The following is a 19,078-nucleotide window of genomic DNA, read 5'->3' as shown; positions in this document are numbered from 1 at the left end:
ATACATATGCCCATGCCTGTCTAATCATTTCAATACCAGAACGAAAAACAAATAACTTGCAATCCCAGCTGCTGAAAGCTTTATGTTAGACAACTCTTTGAGCCTCTCCCGACAAGGCCCAGAAGATGAAATAGCTAGATTTGAGTGTGGGCTCTTTTCCCTCCTCTCACTGCACCCTGGAGGAAGAGCCCAGGGCAGTAGCCAAGGTCAGCCGCCAGAGAGTCAAAGAAGGGAGAGTAGAGGCCCAGTCAAATCCACAAACTGTACCACCCTGGCCCATGGGTTAGCTACCTAACAAGGAAGCAACAAACAAAAGAACATGTACATTCAGGAGATTTTTGTTTCACTGTCAGTATTTACCTTTGAATAGTGTCCTGTAGTTCAAATCCAAATGAATGGGAAGGGTGCACTGCAGTTGAGCTTAGGTTTAGTCTTTCTTGGATTTCTCTGGGAGACTTACAAATCCAACGTGCTGTTAGTGGATTAGTAAGCACACCCATAGACACAGTAGTCTCTGGAACAGGCCTCAGGTGGGAGCTGAGATTTGGGAGGGTGGAAACCACCTGGAGAATGAATCATCCTGCACTGGGCAGGAGCCAGCTGCTCCATGTTCCTGCAGGTATGGCAGCACCTCTGGGTCTTCCAGCCTCCCTGCATAAAGACCATGCACTTTATTAATTTTGATGTAAATAATTGCACAGACATATCTCAAGATGGGGGTGAGAAACTAGTTAGAGCAAATGAAGTAAGAATGATTCTTGTAGATCACAATAGGAATTTAACCAACTTGAGGTTCATGATTCATTTATAAATTATTCACATTTCTTTTTTAAAAGATATAAGACTGGGGGAATCTAGGATCAGTGCCTTACAAATGGCAGCAGTTGAAGCCCTGAGACACCCCACCCCATCCTCAGTACTGCCTGCTGCGTGCCTGCAGCAACTCATCCATTTCTGCCAGGCTGGGGCTAGGTCCAGGCAGTGAGATGTGCACAAGGGCCAAGAGTGGAAATTCCAGAGTGAGACACTCCTGTTTATGCACTCGCCCCGCCTTTTGTCAGCTAATTGACATTGAACTTAGTTCCCGCATCTATCTGTACACAGGCTTCATAATTTGTAGCCATCTTACAGGTGTTGGGAACTTACCTAACAATGGTAATGAGTATTTATTGAGAGCTGTCAAAGGCCCAGGCACTATTCTAAGTGCTTGAGCTGTTTGATCTCCCACAATTTTGCTCAGGTAGGAGTTCTGAAGCTAGAGCCTGAGGGCTGGTATTTTTGGAACCTCCGCAGTTAATTCCGAGGTCAGTAAGGTTGAGAATCATGGTTGTGTACTAATGTTTACGAAGTGATGAACCACTCAAGACCTTAGAGACGAACAGAACTCATTCTGTCCCTCTCTAGCCGAATGAGCTTGGCCAAGTCTTTGGACCTCCCTAAGCCTCAGTGTCCCCATTCATAAAATGGGAACAATAGTAGCATCCATTTCTGAGAATTGTTTAGAAGTTGAAATGAGCCAGTGTAGGTGATTATGTCTGGCATACACAAATGATTTGATAAGTGTGAGCTTGTGCCTTTAATTAGACCAACTCCTTTTTGCTAGGCAACTGAGAGAATGCAAGGGCCTTCTGACCTTCCTGCACAGGTCCCTCTGTCTTTAAGTTTGTTCTTATTCCGTTCACATGGTTCATTCCAAATCCCAAGTGTTGGGGAAAGGGAGTTACTGTGTCATAGTAGAAAAATCCTTGCCTTTGGCCCAACCAGACTCAATTTGAATCCACGTGGCTGTCTGAGGCTTAGTCTCCTCATCCATAACATGGGAGAACCATATCCCTGCATTGCTGTGAGAAATGAGATAGTTCATGAAAAGGGTGCAACACACAGTTATTGTATTATTGTTGGTGCTTTGGTTATAAAATGTACACGATGTGGAAACAAAAGGGCAGAAAATCCTTAAAAAGTTTTTAACAGGAAACAGAGGCAGAGCATGGGGAGGGGATGGCAGATGGGGAGAAGTAGGGGAGGGCCTGTGGCAGGGACAGCCTAGGGGGCAGAACTCAGAGTCCCCACCGTTCCAGGCTCAGCACTACAGACACTGGGTACCACTAAACCCAAGAGCAGGGCCAGGGATGGGGGCTCAAATGTCCTTGCCCCTACTCAGTGTTGGGCCAGAACCCTTCCTCCCTTTTGTGCACAATCTGCCCACATTTAGGCTCCAGGCTGGCTTTGACCAAGAAGAGCCCCTGAGATACAATGGGGTGCAGGGGCTGTTTGTGGCTTCAGTGCTGAGATGTGGACCAAGGCAGAGGGAAAATTCCTCTCCCCAGACTCCTTGCAAGGAAGAATGGCATCTAGCTTGCCACAGACAGGGGTTCATAGTGCGAAACGGAGTCAGTTTAAATGCTTTCCAATAGAGCACGGCCAGCTGCCTGGTTCTTAGTTTGCACATCAGTGAATTGCCTGCAATCTCCCTCTTCTGAATGTTTGGAAATTGGGCACTGGTTCCTTTAAATATCAAATTTCCTGTTACAGTGAGTCATCTCTGTCCTCCCATTTTAGGAACAAAGTTTACTCTCTAGTTCTTTCTGTTGAGGATTTTTCTTTCTCTCTTGCTGAAGACCAGATTCTGGTCAGATTCACAGATTCTACTTCTTTTATCTCTCGTGATTTGTTAAAGCCCTGCTGAATTCGCTGCTTAATTCAACAGGAAGTGAGTCCACTGAGGGAGGCAGAAGAGCTGGTGGAGTGATCAACTGAAAGTAAAAGAAAGCTCCTTCCTGGTGGTGGTTTCCTCCTCCCTTCCCCCATCCGCTTCCTGGGATTTGTTCTAGTGTGAGCAGTGTAGGAATTTGAGCACTTGGAATGAGGCAGTTGAGGGGACTCAGTGGCTGTTGTGGTGCTGGGAGAGGGTGAAGCAGGTAAGTGCCTGGTGCCAAGTGGCTTCTTTAACAGGAAACCTGAAAATATTCGTGCTTCATTGGCTCACTCCAGGCAGCTCGACTTGCCCGACTGGGGACACCTCTGGGTCCTGCCGAGCCCAGCTGTCCTGTGGGCTTTCTCTGGAGCCACAGCCACCAGCCTGGCTGCTCTGCCACTCTGAGGAATTCCCAGTTCCTCTGCTAACTTTCTGCCCTCAGACACAGTCTCCCTCCTGTGCACCTGTTTGGAGATTCCAGAGAACGTTTTTACTTAAGCTTGTGGTCTTTTTCACTTGTCCCTGGGCTAATGAATGAACCATCTGCCAGCTCAGGATGCCCCTGAGGCCTTCAGCCTTCTCCCCTCCCAAGTTTTAGGTACTTCCTTCCCCACCCCCATCCCCACTCCCCAAGACAACTCTAGTGCTTTGGTTTGGATCCCTGCATTTATCTGTACCTTTGCAAAATCCAGTTTTGCTTTGCATTTGTATGTTATTTTTTTACCTACGTGACCTTGGGCAAGTAACTAATTCCTCTGGGCCTCTGTTTCCTCACCATTAAATGAGATTAATAACGAACACCTTTGTGAGGTTGTTGTGAGGCTGGAAGCAGATAATCCCTGTAAACCACTTAAGACAGTGACTGGCCAACTAAGTACCAGTGGGCATTAGCACGTATTATCCCATATTAACACTATTTGTATTTTATTTTACTCATCCTGTTTCTTACTTTTTATTTATTTATTTATAATTGCAACAGGGTCTTGCTCTATTGCCTAGGCTGGAGTGCAGTGTCAGGATCATAGCTAAATGCAGCCTTGAACTCCTGGGCGCAAGTAATCCTCCTGCCTCAGCCTCCTTAAGAGCTGGGATTCCAGGCGTGAGCCAGCTCGTGCGGCTTTTTTTTTTTTTTTTTTTTTAAACTAAGCACTCTGCTCTTCAAATTCTCTCTACTCGGCCGGGCCCCAGTTTCTAACCACTGTGCATTGTTACCGGTTGTACAGCCTCCACAAATCCTATCCAAGGGCAGCATAAGAACTTGGCTGGTATGTGGCCGTGGTGTACGTTGATACTTGATCAGACTGAGCCCTGCTACCTGCTTCCACGAGGCTTCCATTGTCCTGCCTGCCTGCCAATCCTTGGTTGATCCCACTTGCAAACCTTTGCCCGTGCAGTAGGGATAAAGTGAGTATTTCATTGCTTTCTTTTGCATGGTCCAGGTTACTCATGTGTGTGAGCACCCTTCCTACACCTGAGCTCTTTGGGTATTCCCATTAGGGAGCTCCGTGTACTCACCCATTGCCCTTCTACAGAGGTTTTATTTCTTGTTGATTTGCAGGCAATCTTTGTATGTTCTAGACATTGCTGTTCCTGTGGCAGGTTCTGGGGACAGAGATATGAAAAATGCAGTCCCTGCCCTCATGAGGCTCACAGCCTAGGATAGGAAATAGTCACAAAACGGTGGTACAAATGCTGGAATGGGGGCTGGGCAGATGCAGGGGAATACTTCTTGGGGCTGGATTTAGTCACTAATAGGATATCATTCTGTTGCTGTGTTCTCCATAAGACTTACCTGGGCAGAATCAAGTGTCAGATAATGCATGGATATTATGGGGTCACCTTTTCCTAGGCCCCTAGGGTGAACAAGGCACTTCAGATACTTCATTCAATCTTCTCAGCTATAAGATGGGCCCCTGCCCTCTGCAAACTTGTATTATAAGCCTCATCCTACTTGTAGGGCTTGGTGGGCAGTTAGGGCAAAGGAAGCCTTATGAAGCTTATAGACTAAAGGCAGATTCAAAGAAGAGAGATGCTTGATTTTCTTTTCCTACTTTTTTTCCCCCCCTAAAGACATGGGTCTCTATGTTGCTTAGGCTGGTCTGAGCCTCAGGCTATCCTCCTGCCTCTTTTCCTACTTTTAACATTAGAAAGCATCTCAACTAACTCACAGTATGAAGGCAGGGGTTTTTGTATGTTTTGTTTACTGTTATATCCTCTATGGTAAGATCACCCTGGTCTTTGGGGAGGAAGGCCTTTGGTTTCAGAGTTTTTTAGGCTGTTGAAGGTGGGATCTGGTGGCGTCAGAGCCACAGGGCTCCTCCTTGGGCAAACCATGAGATTTAGCCGTGGGGTTAGTAGAGTTCTACTAACTGAGAACCTTGATGAGGGCCCTGCAGTGTCCAGATCTCAAGGCCTCTCCGAGGGGCCCGATCAATATTTATTGAATAAAAAAATTAAGGTCTTAATGATGAACCCAGAAAAATTCTTCAAAATCTTGATGTATGAAAAGAGAGCGTTCTTAGTTATCATCGAGCTCAACTTCCTCATTTTGGAATGTGGAAAGGAGGCCCCAAATGTAAGAGACTCGTCCAGTCTCACAGCCAGAGCCAAAGCTCAGGCGGCCAGGTTTCCTCGCCCAGCTCTGTCCCCCGTACCACCCGCCTCTGTCGTGCACTTCTAGAAGGAGCCCCTGCCACTCAGGTTACTCAGAGGCCAGCCCTCTTCTTCCTCCAGCGCTGGCTTGTGACTCAGGAGTTTGAAAAACAGGAAGTGCATCAGCGGTGGCCTCCTTTGTGAGGCTTCTGGCCACGGCTCTGGTGCGCAGACTGCAGCGAGGCCTGCGGAGAAGGTGCTTTCCCTGTGAGGGCCTCTTTGGTAAGGATTTGCCGCTTCCGTAGGGTCGGCTCGGCCTCTGGGAGGAAGGCCTTTGATTCTAGAGTTTTCTAGGCTGCTGAGGGTGGCATGGAGGTGATCCGTGCAGTGGGTGTGGATGGGGGAACCATGGGAGTTAGCCAAGGGACTTAGCGGTCGCTCTGAGCGCCTTGCCGAGGGCCCCGCTCTTGCCAGATCTCAAGGCCCCTCCAGCGTAGACCGATGCAGTCCTGGGGGCTTCTGATATGCTCCAAGGCCACATCCTTACCCCGGCCAAACTTGTCAAAGAATAGAAGCCAAAATTTAAACCTCAACTGACTTTGTGGCTACAGCTATTCCCCCACCAACACACACCCCCACCAACATGCCCATCCGCTGGCATAAACACACACATGTACACACACACTCGCACCCACATAGTGCTAGGAATTCAGTTATTTATTTTTGAGAAATTAAAAAGATATAGAACAGTCCACAGAATAATACAACGTGACGCATAAATAGACAAAATCAGGGACTTCTACTCATGGGATTAAGCATTTACAGGTGAAGTTATGAATTTCATTCTGTTTGAAAATTATGGGGTTATATGTTTTGTTGAGGTCTGAACACTTTTACTGGGTTGTTTGAACACCCTGGCTGCTGGGCCTTGCTGTGGACGGTGTTTGTGTGCAGAGGGGACATCTGTCAGGTTTAGGGGAGCCCACAGTCTGGGGCAGCCAGCCTGCATGGGAAGGAGTGGTAAATCTATCGGTTAGGGGTCCAGTCCGCAATCCCCGGGCCGCAGCCTGGTGCGGGTCTGTGGCCTGCTAGGAAACGGGCCTCATATCGCCCCACACACATCCCTGGTCTGTGGAAAAACTGTCTTCCATGAAGCCAGGCCCTGGCTGGGGACCAATAGGTTAGGGGTTTGGGGCTGAGAGTGAGTGGCTTTCAGGTACTCTCGAGCTTTGGATGGGATGCAGATTTTTGTCTCAGAAGGTTAATACAAGTTTTGTTCTCCCTCCCGCCTTTGGGGTGCTTATCCATGTCACTGAAGGAGCTAGGATGCTGCTGGAATATTGCTAGAAAGATTGCTTGTGATTAGATGGAATTTATTTGCAGTGAATTTGTGGCATATGAGGCAGTAGTAGAATGGGACTCTGGGACTCTAGCGCTTCTTTTGTAAGACTCTGACCCTCGCTCTACTGTAGTGGATTTGTTAAGAACTCCTGTTTTCTGTGGTTTTGCTGTTTTGTTTTGTTTTTTCTCTTTTAAAAATTTTAATCTCTAAGCATGTTATATAGTAATTTTAGGTCTTTCTTCATTAAATTATTTCACTGCCTTTCAACTGCAAGTAGTATAAAATCTAAACCTTTACAGGGTCTGTTATTGAAGCCCTTAAGCGAGATCATTAAATTGGGGCCCGACTTTCTCCTAGTAGCTTATTTCTAGCCTGTGATTTTTCATAGTAATAAATGGGGGTGATCATAGCAATTTCTTCAGAGGCAGTAAAATGAGATAAGAAAAAATATTTTTATGTTTATATAGATATATAGGTAATAAACATTTATATTTCATCATATAAACATTTATTTATATCTAAATACTTTGGGGCATAAATATGTTATATGAAATATTAAATATACTTATATAATACAAATATATTTATATCAAGTTATTACCAGATATTATTTAAAATATATGTTTTATGTGGCAAAATATTCAAATTTGTTTTATATATATTTTATATAATATATGTGAATAAAATTGGGAAAAAGCCACAAAATACGACCAAAGAAGGACTTCCAAATGGCAAGTTTTCAAGTAATTTTTAATTTTCTTTTTATACTTTTCTGCACTTTCTCTATGGAACAAGCGTTGCTTTTACTGTCCTTAGGAACAAAAAATATAGCAAAAAATGTTATCTGATTAATAAAAATATTAGCTTAACAAAGTTTCTGGCCCACAAATTTGTGCAGAGAATCTAGGGCCCATAAAATAAGAACTACAGCGAGGTCTCTGTTCTTATGGTGCTGGATGGCCCGTTGTTAATGGTGTCATAAATCTTGTGCAAGTGATTGCTTCTTTGGTACTATGACTAAAGAAATGGGTACCTAAACAAAAGCCAGAAAGCAAAAAAACCTGACTATCATAGATAGTGTGTCCTGGTAAATCTGGGCCAGAAAAGAAACCACATCAGCATTTTCCCTTCTAAGTGTCACTTATGATTTGGTGGGAAAACCACTTAAAAAGCATTGTGTCACGTTATAGCAAAGGTAACAAAATGAGGGAGATAAGATGGCTATGGAGGACAGGAGCTGAGCACCAATCACATTACATCCAAACTCACGTCATCCTAGCTTGCATTGTATTGTTTTTTATTGTATCCCGTCCAAAAATGCTATTATGTATTAAGAGCCTGAAAAAAGTTTATTTCTTTTGATCCGATAATACTACTTTTAGGAAATCATTCTAAGAAAATAATCAGAGGTGTACTTACAGATTTGCATTTTAAATTCATACTGAATGTAATCTGGGACTGGTTATATAAATTATGGCCATACGATTAAATGCCTCACAGATACTAAAACCCATACTGTAGAAGAAAAAATAAAGACATCAGGATGTACTTACAATATAAGATATATTTATCAGTGAAAAAAATCAATTAATACTACAGAAATATATGCTGTCTTCAAATATAAGGAAAATATATACAAATAAATTTAAAAATAACTTTGAGCAGTTTATTCTCAAGTCATTACAATGTTCAACCAGTTTGGCATATAAAGATAGCAGACATAACAGTAAACGCTGGGAGGCACATATTTATATATATATATTCCCGTTTTGAAAGAAGACATGTTATGTATACAGAAAAAAATACAGCAAATATTAAGGTATTCAAAGTAATTTTTTGACAACTCAGAAGTAACATATTTACGAAAGTATAAGTTTTAAAATAATTAAATAATTTCCATAGACTTATAAAAGAATTGAGATAAATATTAGGACACCCTGACAATTACAAGAACATTTCCTATGCTACTGAATAAGGGTAGTCCTATAAAAAGTCCCAAAATCAAGCTAATATTTTACCAACATGAAATATATCAAATTGCCAATAACAAAATATGCTAAAATGAACATGCAGCTTGGAAGCTATGTCAAAGAAAACAGTATCAGCCTCTTCTTGAATATTTCAGAGTGTCTATGTAAGATTTCTTAGGTGTGTTCATAAAAAAGGAACTTTCAGAAGAGCCATTTTAATAGACATATCAGCAGAAGAAATGATAACTACTGAAAACTTTTTAATTCTATCATTTTCAAATATAGCTGCAAAAGAGAAAAAATCTAAATATAACTTTAAAAAAATGTTAGCTTATGAAAAAAAGTTGAGTGGTGCATTCTTTATGCATATGGATTTTGAAACTGATAATATGTAGTTCTAGGATAAAATAATATATCTTAAACTCTGGACCCCACCCCTCTGGGAAATTTACCTTTCTCTTTTTCTGTCTCAGACAAGAAGTCATCTTAGAAAATGAAAAGGGGAAATGGTGATATGTATGAATTCAAAACAAAATGGTACTGTAAAATGGCAAAATATGGAAATAGCAGCATGTGAAATTCAAGACTGTTTTCTTAAAAGAAATGTTTAAGACTGAACTGCAAAAATGGCACTTGCTTGAACTGGTCTGTAATTCAACACCTGAAACTAAGGATTCTTTAGAGAGATGCTTGTATTTATGGTAGTCGCATGATTATATGTATACTCAGATTTGCTTTTTAAAAGATATATATTGCACAGGTAGTAGAATACCAGCGTTCTGGCATTTCTAACATAAAATGCTATCTTATTTAACACATTAAACTATGCTACTGAAAATTAATTTTATCCCAATGTTTAAAACCAACCATGTAGGACTATTAAGCACATTAATCTCAAAACATTCCTAAACAAGATGAAGAAACGTAGGCACTGGAATATAGGTTATTAGTGACAAAAAGTAGAGGCCCCAACAATTTCATGACTAAGAGCAGTTATATCTGTACATATAAACTTGAGGTCTTTCACTGATTCAAATATAGAAATAAGAACTATTTACAAAATTTTGATAAGAAAATCAGATCTCCTCACAATTTCCTACCAAATAATTTTCACTGAATAAAAGCACTGACTGCTACAAATCAGGATTAAGTTTTTTTAAACAAATGTCTAAGATACTGTGGTTTGAATTCTAATTTTTCCTCTTTCTCTACCCCAGTACAACCCACAGGCCTCACTGATATTAATAATATCCTCTATATGCATAAAATATTTTGTAGGAAAGGCAGTGAAATATTATTAGGTATATATCTTTGGATGGTGGAATTATATGTAATTTTTATTTTCCTTTTTATCTTTTCTGCATTTTCTAATGCATTGTTATCCTCAGAAAAAAAATTATTGTGGGAGGAAAAAGGAGGTTCTGCTTTCATTTGATTTCTTGGTTAATTTTATTCTGTAAGATGAGATTTTAACAGAGATTAGGACTGATTTAAAATTTTAAAGACAGTTGACCTAATGACAGGGCGAAACCTAGTTTAGATCTTTTCCAGGATATGATTGAAAATGGATCTTTAAATGGAGATTTTATTTTAGATATAGGTACATTTAGAATAAGTAAAGAACCACATGCACATGGTAAAAATTCAAACTATGAACCGTGCAAAAGGGTATGGAAACAGCAAATCTCACTGTCACCTCCCTCTCAGGCCTCCCCACACCCATGGCCAGCTCTGTGGTTCCTCTCTCCTTAGATATTACCCAAGCAGCTTCCTGTGTGCTTTTTGTCAGAGCTCTTCTGTGAATACACAAATCCATGCACTAATCGATACATTATGTAGATCACACATAGTCAACCACACTGCTCTCCCATTCTAATAGCTGAATAGAGTTCCAGCAAATATGATCCGTAGCTTACCCAGCTTTTCTTGTACTGATCAATAGTTGTTTCTGCTGTTTTGTTATTTCAAGCCGTGCTACCATGATTATTAGCCTTGCATATATTTTTGAGTACACTTAACGTTTAACTGAAAAACTCTTGGAAGTTAAAGTTAAATTGTGGGGCTAAAGTGTAGGAGTATTTTATATTTTGATAGAGATGACTAAATTATCCACCTACTTGTTTGTTTAGTTTTTTAGAGACAGGGTCTCACTATGTTGCCCAAGCTGGAGTGCAGTGGCTACTCACAGGTGTGATCGTAGTGCATTGCAGCTTCTAACTCCTGGGTTCAAACGATACCCCTGAGCAGCTGGGACTACAGGCCCATGCCACCGCGCCTGGCTCTCACCTCCCTGGTTTTATTTTTACTGTCTCACAACACTGTGTGTTGTGATTTTTGTATTTTGCCGATATGGTAGTTGAAAATGGCCTTTCAATTTGTTTTTTTTCTTATTGTAAATGAGGTTGAACATCTTTTCAAATGTTTAAAAGCCGTTGGTCTTGGCCAGTGCAGTGGCTGACTCCTATAATCCTAGCACTATGGGAGGCCGAGGCGGGTGGATCATTTGAGCTCAGGAATTCGAGACCAGCCTGAGAAAGAGCGAGACCTCGTCTATACTAAAAAGAGAAAGAAATTATATGGACAGCTAAAAATATATATAGAAAAAATTAGCCGGGCATGGTGGCTCTTGCCTGTAGTCCCAGCTACTTGGGAGGCTGAGGCAGTAGGATCGCTTGAGCCCAGGAGTTTGAGGTTGCTGCAAGCTAGGCTGATGCCACAGCACTCTAGCCAGGGTGACAGAGCAGGACTCTGCCTCAAAAAAAAAAAACCAAGCCATTGGTCTTAAAATAGAAAGCTGCGGGGACTTACTTTTCTCTGAACTGCTTGCTTGTGATCTCCACCTATTTATTTATGCATTGAGTTACTGCTTTCTTTCCTTTCTTTCTTTTTTGAGACAGAGTTTTGCTCTGTTGCCCAGGCTAGAGTGCAGTGGCATCATCGTAGCTCACTGCAGACTCAAACTCCTGGGCTCAAGCGATCCTCCTGCCTCAGCCTCCCAAGTAGCTGAGATTACAGGTGTGAGTCACCGTGAGTCACTGTGCCTGATGTCTCTCTCTCTCTTTTTTTTTCCTAACTGACTTATAGGAACTCTATTTTAAGAAGATTAACACCTCCTTTTTAAAATCATATATGTTGCTATTTTTTCCCCAGTGCAAAGTTTATTTATTTTTAAAATTTTGTTTGGGTTATTTTTGCAGGATATTTTAGTTATTATATAAAGAAATTTGTCAATCTTTTCTTTAATGGCTTTGAGGTTTTCTGTTATACTTAGAAAGGTTCTTCACCACTGCAAGATGATTTTTAAAAATTCAATGTTTCTTTTCTTAGTACTTTAATTTTAAGGTTTAGATCTTTGATTCTTCTGCAGTTTATTTTGATGTAGGGAGTTTTGTATCCATTTCAGTTTGTTCTAAGAAGTCTGCCCAATTATTCTAACACCATGTGTTGAAAAAGCCACCTCAATGTGGTTAATCTTTTTTGTAGTGTATTTGATTTGGTCATTTTCATTAGTAACTTCTAATGCCATTACACGGCAGTCAGAGAATATGAATTGTATTATTTCTGCTTTTTGGAAATCTAGTAAAATTTTCATTGTAGTCAATTTCTGTTTGCATATGTTTGAAAAGGAGATGCATTTTCTACTGACGGTACATGCCTGTTCGAGTTTGTCAATTGTGCTACTCAGATCCTCTATATTTAGTCTTCCTTATATTTAATCTCTTAGATTTCTTAGTTTCTAAGAGAAATGTGTGAAAGTTTCTATTTTTTAGAAAAATAAGTTTCTAGTTCTATGCTCTTTTTAAAGTTTAGGTTTTAATGTTTTGTTTTCTTTTAAGAGCACAAGTGTGATGGTGCTACTCCCCTGCAAGCTGGTCTCCTTACCTGGCAGAGGAGGAACTGCGCCACCCTCCCTGGCCGACCCCCACAGTCTCATATCCTGCCAAGAACACACCCAAGCTGGTATTTGAACAGTAATTTCATTTACACAGATCATAGCTGCAGATGTTCACTTAACACATTATAGAAAATGGCAAATCCCTTTTCCTCCCTCCTTCACCCCCGTGTCCTGGTTTTCTTCTCCCTTGCGCAGGGTGGAACAACATCATGAGTTTGATGTGTCTCCTTCCAGAACCTCCTTACCTTTTATCTCCTGCTTTTACATATCTGTCTATAGTCTCTGAAAATCTATTGTATTGCTTTGAGTGTTTTTTAAAAAATAGATGGTATGATTTTTTTTGTTATATTGCAACTTGCGTTTTCTCACTCTTTCCAACATATCTTGGATAGCCATCTATATGTACTTAGGAAGGTGGAGCGCATTATTCTGAACTGCCATATACTATTCCGCATTATGCCTGTACTTTAGATTGCCTAGATATTCCTTTCTTGTAGGACATTTGAGTTGTGTCTAGTTAATCAGGGTTACGCATAACGATGTGGTGAGACTCTACGTATGTGCCCTGTGGCGCACACATGCATTTCCACAGTGTGTATAGCAAGAAATAGGCTTACTAGTTTGTTCCCTTGTATGCCCAGCAGTTTTTGTTTGTTGTATTTTGAATATAGGCTGTTAGGTGCTGGCCACGTATTTAAAATATCTTTCTTAAATAAAAGTATTTTAATAATAATTGACTGCTTTTGCAGCGAAAGATTTAGGCTTTCCAGACTTCGTGAACCTAATGCAATGTGTATCCTTCTGAATCGTTGTCCCTGTCAGTTTCCTAAATCAAGAAAACTTGCCTAAACAATGATGTAAGCTCTAAAGCAAAAGGGAGGAAAGAGGTTTTAAAACCTCATAATTCTAACAATTTATTCCAAGGAAATAATCCAAGATATGAGCAAGATAAATGAAAAGGCCTCTCAATGCAACATTATTTTTAACAGTAAAGAAATAGAAAATTGCTTACAATAAACTTTGATATGTCCACTTGCCAAAAATAAAAAAACATTAAAAATGTTCCGTAGAAGAATATTCAGCGGTAGAGGGTAATGTTCATCATAAATATTAAGTGGGGGAAAAAAGCATCAGGTACACACACCTGCATATGCAGCATTTTTTTACATCGATGTATCTTTGTGTGTGTGTGTATATGTGTGTATGTGGTATATGATCATGTGACCATATTATAATTTATGTATTCTCAATTTTCACAAACAAAACCACGGCTACAATAATGAGGGGGAGGTGTTTTTGAAAGGGAAAGCTAAAAGTGTTCAAAGTCTTTTGGACCACTTTTAAAAACTATGAAAACTTAGTCTAATGTCTGAATCAAAAGTATTTTTATTTTAGCATCAGCTGTATAAAGTGCATGGGTTGTGGTTCACTTGATCACTACCTCTAAGTGTTAGGGTCAGGGTTTTGTGTTTTCATCCATGAATGTTAGCAAATGCAGGGGGGCTAAAAAAATGCAGGAACCCCCCTGCCTTGTCGCAGGGAGGAAACAGGTCCAAATAGGTTAAGGTTATTCAAGGGTAAGGCGGTACCCAAGGGTACAAAGTCTGTAGAGTGGTAGAAGCGATGGAGCAGCACGGAACGGAAAGGTTTTCTAGTTTCGGTTCTCACATGGTAGCCGTCCAGGGTCACCGCTTACGGAACGGGAGCGTCTCAGTAAGGCTTCAACAGGTTCTTCCACTTTGAAGATTTGGAGAATCACTGCGTCCAACAGAATTTTCACTTTTCAATTGAGGAGATGGGAGAACTGGGAGAGCAAGAGAAGTGCTCAGGGTCCTGTGATCCGAGGGTCAGGGCCCCACGTACTGGAGCCTTTTCCTTCTTTTAGGCTGACATTTATTTGGCATTCTTTAGTTGCTGGGCATTACTCTAAATGCATTCTAAACGCATTAGCTCACTATTCACGACAACTTTAGGAGATGGATGTTTTTCTGATCTCCATTTTACAGAGGAGGAAACTAATGCTTTGAGAAAGTGAGCTGCCCAGCCTGGCACTGGTGTCACAGCCAGGTTTGATCGAAGGTTAAGCCTGTGCTCTAAACACTGCACTGCCACCTTCCTGGGACAGTGACACTGTAGCCTGCATTAGGGGCCATGTCCCAGTATAGTTCTTAGGGAGAATCCAGCACAAACGCTGTTTCCAGGGCTCCTTTCGCTGCGCGGACAGGGCTGGTCAGAGCAGGAAGGGTGGGGGAGGTGTCCCTCAAGTGAGTGGAGACTTGGGACTTAAGGAGAAGTCTTGGACCCCGCGCCGCTGGTGTGGAGACTGCCTGGGATTTCCTGAAGCGCTGCCCTCTCCTTTAAAAACATGCGTACGTGTGAAAATGCCACATCGCCTGATTTAGAGACTGTTACAGTTGAAAGGGCTGTAAGGGTTGACTGGTTCAGTTTCCAGGCTTGGGTTCCTGAGCAGCTATAGGGGCTGGTCCTTGGGCCCTTTGGGGACAATGCTGGTCCATGTCCTCCTACTGCCACTGTTTCAACCAGACCCTATCACTCCTGTCCTCCCCTGCCTAAATGCCTCCTCCTGATAGGTCCCCTGCCCCCAAGTCTTCCAATCTGTCCTCCATGCTTTAGGTGTTAATCCTAAATCGGATGACATAATTCCCAGTTTTACAATCCCTTCTTAGTTCCCCACCCCTTCCACGACAAAGCCTAAGCCCCCTGCCCCACAGTGTGAGGCCTTTTGTGACATGGTTCCTGGCTGCCGCTCCACTCCTTTGTCCCATCACTCTCCAGCCCAGCCCCTTTGTGGTTACTTTATGGAGCTTCTTGAGCCCGCCTGAACTGACTTGGAAGTTCTGCCTCCACCTTTTGCATAAATTGTTTCCTGCCAGAACCGGGCTTTCTTGCTTCCTCTCCGAAGGTCCCTTCTCTGCAGGAAGCCCTTCTCTCAGGCTGAGTTAGGGCTCCTCCCTCTACATTCCTACTGTACCCTGGTCACCGCTCTGCGACCACTGACTCGTTTGTTTGCCTACCTTCCTAAATAGTAAGCAGGAACTTGGCCTGTGCAATTTTCTATTCCCTTCCCTGTATCCACAGCACAACGTCTGGCATATAGCAGATGCAGCGGCATTTGATGAAGGGACAAGCCAGTATGTGGTACTTTTCTTCCTCATCTGAACGTAACATTACATTTTAACCTAGGCTACCACTACATTCTACTACCTCTCGACAACAATGGATTTCAGTAGCAGTCTCTACAGTATTGGGGAAGAAATAGACAGTGATGAGTTGGCCTCCCTGAAGTTCCTAAGCCTGGACCACATCCCACAAAGGAAGCAGGAACCCATCAAGGACGCCTTGATGTTATTCGAGAGACTCCAGGAAAAGAGAATGTTGGAGGAAAGCAACCTGTCCTTCCTGAAGGAGCTGCTCTTCCATATTAACCGACTGGATCTCCTGCTTACTTACCTGGGTACTAGCAGGGAGGAGATGGAGAGAGAACTTCAGACCCCTGGCAGGGCTCAAATTTCTGCCTACAGGTGGGTAGAAACTCCACAGTGTGGGGGCTGGGAGGTGTGGGTGGAATGGACGATCTTTTGGGGCAGGGCTGATTGGGACTTGTTTTGGGACAATCCAGGGACAGTATAGAAAATCCACCCCCCAAACTGAAAGCGAGAGACTGAAGAATGACTCCAACAAGCCCAGCTTGGGGTGTTAAATGAGTTTATTAGACGTTACTTATTAGGGCACTTGCACCTCGGTGGCATAAGAATTTCTTCCGCAGGAGCCTCTTGCTAGCAAAATGCGCAGCCGCCCACCCTGTGGTGTTGCTTTAAATCTCTTCCCAATGAGAGATGCAAAGTTTTTAGATTGTATCTTTGCTTGTTCCCAGGGTGAAACAAATCTCACCGGCACAGTGCTATCATCATAAGCTGTCATGCAACCCATGTTATGTTAATGATATAATTTTCCACTAGGTGGGGATTTTAGTATGATAATTAGCTAAAGGTGCTACAGGACAGCCAAAGCAGCGGCAGAGCAGTCAGGGCCCTCTGTCTCAAGGCAAGACAGTGCTGGGCACTTTCACCAGGCCAGGTAGTTACAGCATCTTGGTATCTGCATAGTGTACTTAGTACCAATTTGCTGAGCTCGGGACTAGCACAGTGTTTCTGTTGGTGGTGGGGAACTTGGATTTCCCTCTCAGGGCTTGGCCATGAAGTGTCACTTGGGAGATTCTGGGAAGATGTTCCACCATGGCCAGATTAAGAAATTGAGGGGGCTTATGTATAATTTGGGGGAAAAAATGTTAAAACCATAAAACAAAAATTTAGTTTTCAAAGTGAAACTTAAGATGTGATGAAGTTAAAATAGTTTTTCTAAGTGTTCTAATGTTTCTCTCTCTCTTTCTCTCTCGTATCTGGTGCCCCTGCCTTGCTGCTGCCCACTTTGCCTATTCATGGGTAAAACGTCACTGCTTCGCACCTGCTGGGGATGCCTTCTTTCACACTTAAAGACTCAAATGACAAAGTTCTCCAATGAGGCGTATGTGCGCTGCGAGGCCTGGCCCTGCAGACACTGCTCAGCTCCCGAGAGCCTGGCTGTGCCACGATCCTGAGCGTCTACAGGAGGGCAGCATGCCCTGGGTCACCCCGACACTCAGCTTCTCCCACCCTTGGGAGAGTGAGTGACACAAGCTGTGTTAGATAACAAGCTCACTCAGTTACCAGCGTTTGATTCTGTGATGAGACATTAAAACGTAGAAACACATTGTCACCTTCTGTCTTTGAACATGCCCTGTTATCAGACACTTTTCCTTTCAGAAAACTTCTACTTAAGCCTTAGCTCTGGCCATTACATTGTCACTAACTGTGGCACGTGAGAAGGAAAGACAGCTGACAGCCGCTGTCCTCCGACGGTCCAGCCTATGAATGCCTTAGTCCTTTTATGCTCAGAGGCCTGAGCTTCTGGCATGTTCCTTGTCATATGTCTCCTTGCTTGGGGCTTGACCATTTTGATTTTAGATGACAAGAGATATTCCGGGTGCACTAGTTTCCTAGGGCTGCCGTGACAAAGTACTACAAACTGCATGGCTTTAAAAAGTACAGAAATTTATTCTTTCATAGTTCTGGAGGCTCAAAGTCAGAAATTGAGATGTCAGTAGGGCTGGTTCCTTTCTGGAGGCTCTGAGGAGGAGTCTGTGTCCTGCCTCTCTCCTAGTTTCTGGTGGTTGTGGCAATCCTCGGTGTTCCTTGTCTTGTAGATGCACCACTCCAGTTTACGTCTGGTTCTCTTCTCTGTGTTTGTCTGCATTTCCCTCTCTCATAAGGACACCAGTCATTGGACTAGGGCTCACCCTAATCCATTCTGACCTCATCTTAACATGATTTTATCTGCAAAGATCCTATATCCAAATAAGGCCATATTCTCATGTTCTGGGTAGACATGAATTTCGGGGGAGCGGGGAAGACACTATTCAACCCAGTGCACTGGATAGCTTTGGCTTACTAGAATTGTGAAGTCTTTATAAGAAATTTATTTGTTAAGGCCCCAGTAAATCCTAAGAAACCACAGCCCCAGACCTAGGAAAGCTTGGGGTTTCATCTTGTGCCTGCTGTCTTGGACTTCTGAAGGTTCCACTTCTGCTATGTGAGCCAGGCTGAGGCAAACCACACGCCAGACAGTGATCTGCACCTTCTGGCAGAGGACTGAGAGTCCCCTAACAAGGGCAGGATCTGTAAAAGTCTTTAACATATTGGCTTGGATGGCCGGGCGCGGTGGCTCACGCCTGTAATCCTAGCTCTGGGAGGCCGAGGCGGGTGGATCGCTCGAGGTCAGGAGTTCGAGACCAGCCTGAGCAAGAGTGAGACCCCGTCTCTACTAAAAATAGAAAGAAATTATCTGGCCAACTAAAAATATATATACAAAAAAATTAGCCGGGCATGGTGGCTCATGCCTGTAGTCCCAGCTACTCGGGAGGCTGAGGCAGTAGGATCGCTTAAGCCCAGGAGTCTGAGGTTGCTGTGAGCTAGGCTGATGCCACGGCACTCACTCTAGCCCGGGCAACAAAGTGAGACTCTGTCTCAAAAAAAAAAAAAAAACATATTGGCTTGGAGACAAAAAGATCAGCACAATCACGACCTACTGCTTGTTCACCATCGTTGGCTATTAGTCAGAAGATAAAAAGTACACTGGTGTGGCCACTTTAAAATTGCAAGAAAACACTAGAAGTTTTATGTTCAAATTATAATTGCTACCTATAAAATAAGTATCTTATAAACTATCCAGGTTTATTACCAGACAATGATGACACAAGAAAGCCTGTAAGTTTCAATAATGAAAAAAGTAAAAGGGCAAGGTAACTGGTAATAAAATTACAAGAGTTAGGGTAGGTTTTGATTGGATCCAATCTGGCCAAACTGAAAAAGCTTTGAAGAAATACTTCTAGGGTAGAGATTCCATGAGAAGAAAGAGTCAAAGATGGTAGAACCAAGGTTCTAACACCAAAGGTCTTGGTTCCCTGCTTTTAAACACTGTACCTCACAACCCTCAAGGTTTATGAAAATAAAAATGGCCTGGGTGTG

The 19,078-nt window shown here is 42.6% G+C and overlaps 1 protein-coding gene across 6 annotated transcripts in view; it reads left to right on the top strand.

Annotated features, from left to right (window-relative positions):
• The first annotated feature begins 2,572 nt into the window (after nucleotides 1-2,572).
• CASP8 (caspase 8) overlaps nucleotides 2,573-19,078 on the top strand; it is a 28,703-nt gene continuing 12,197 nt past the window's right edge. The window contains exons 1-3 of one of the 6 annotated variants that reach the window (XM_045559746.1): nucleotides 2,573-2,759; nucleotides 3,919-4,099; nucleotides 15,699-16,036. In XM_045559746.1, the coding sequence (XP_045415702.1) occupies nucleotides 15,732-16,036 (305 nt within the window). In that variant the 5' untranslated portion in view covers nucleotides 2,573-2,759; nucleotides 3,919-4,099; nucleotides 15,699-15,731. The other 5 variants (XM_045559745.1, XM_045559747.1, XM_045559744.1 and 2 more) reach the window with 5 other exon arrangements.

This window comes from Lemur catta, chromosome 8 (genome assembly GCF_020740605.2).
Source record: "Lemur catta isolate mLemCat1 chromosome 8, mLemCat1.pri, whole genome shotgun sequence".
NCBI lineage: Eukaryota > Metazoa > Chordata > Mammalia > Primates > Lemuridae > Lemur > Lemur catta.
This window is presented reverse-complemented; position numbering and strand designations above follow the sequence as displayed.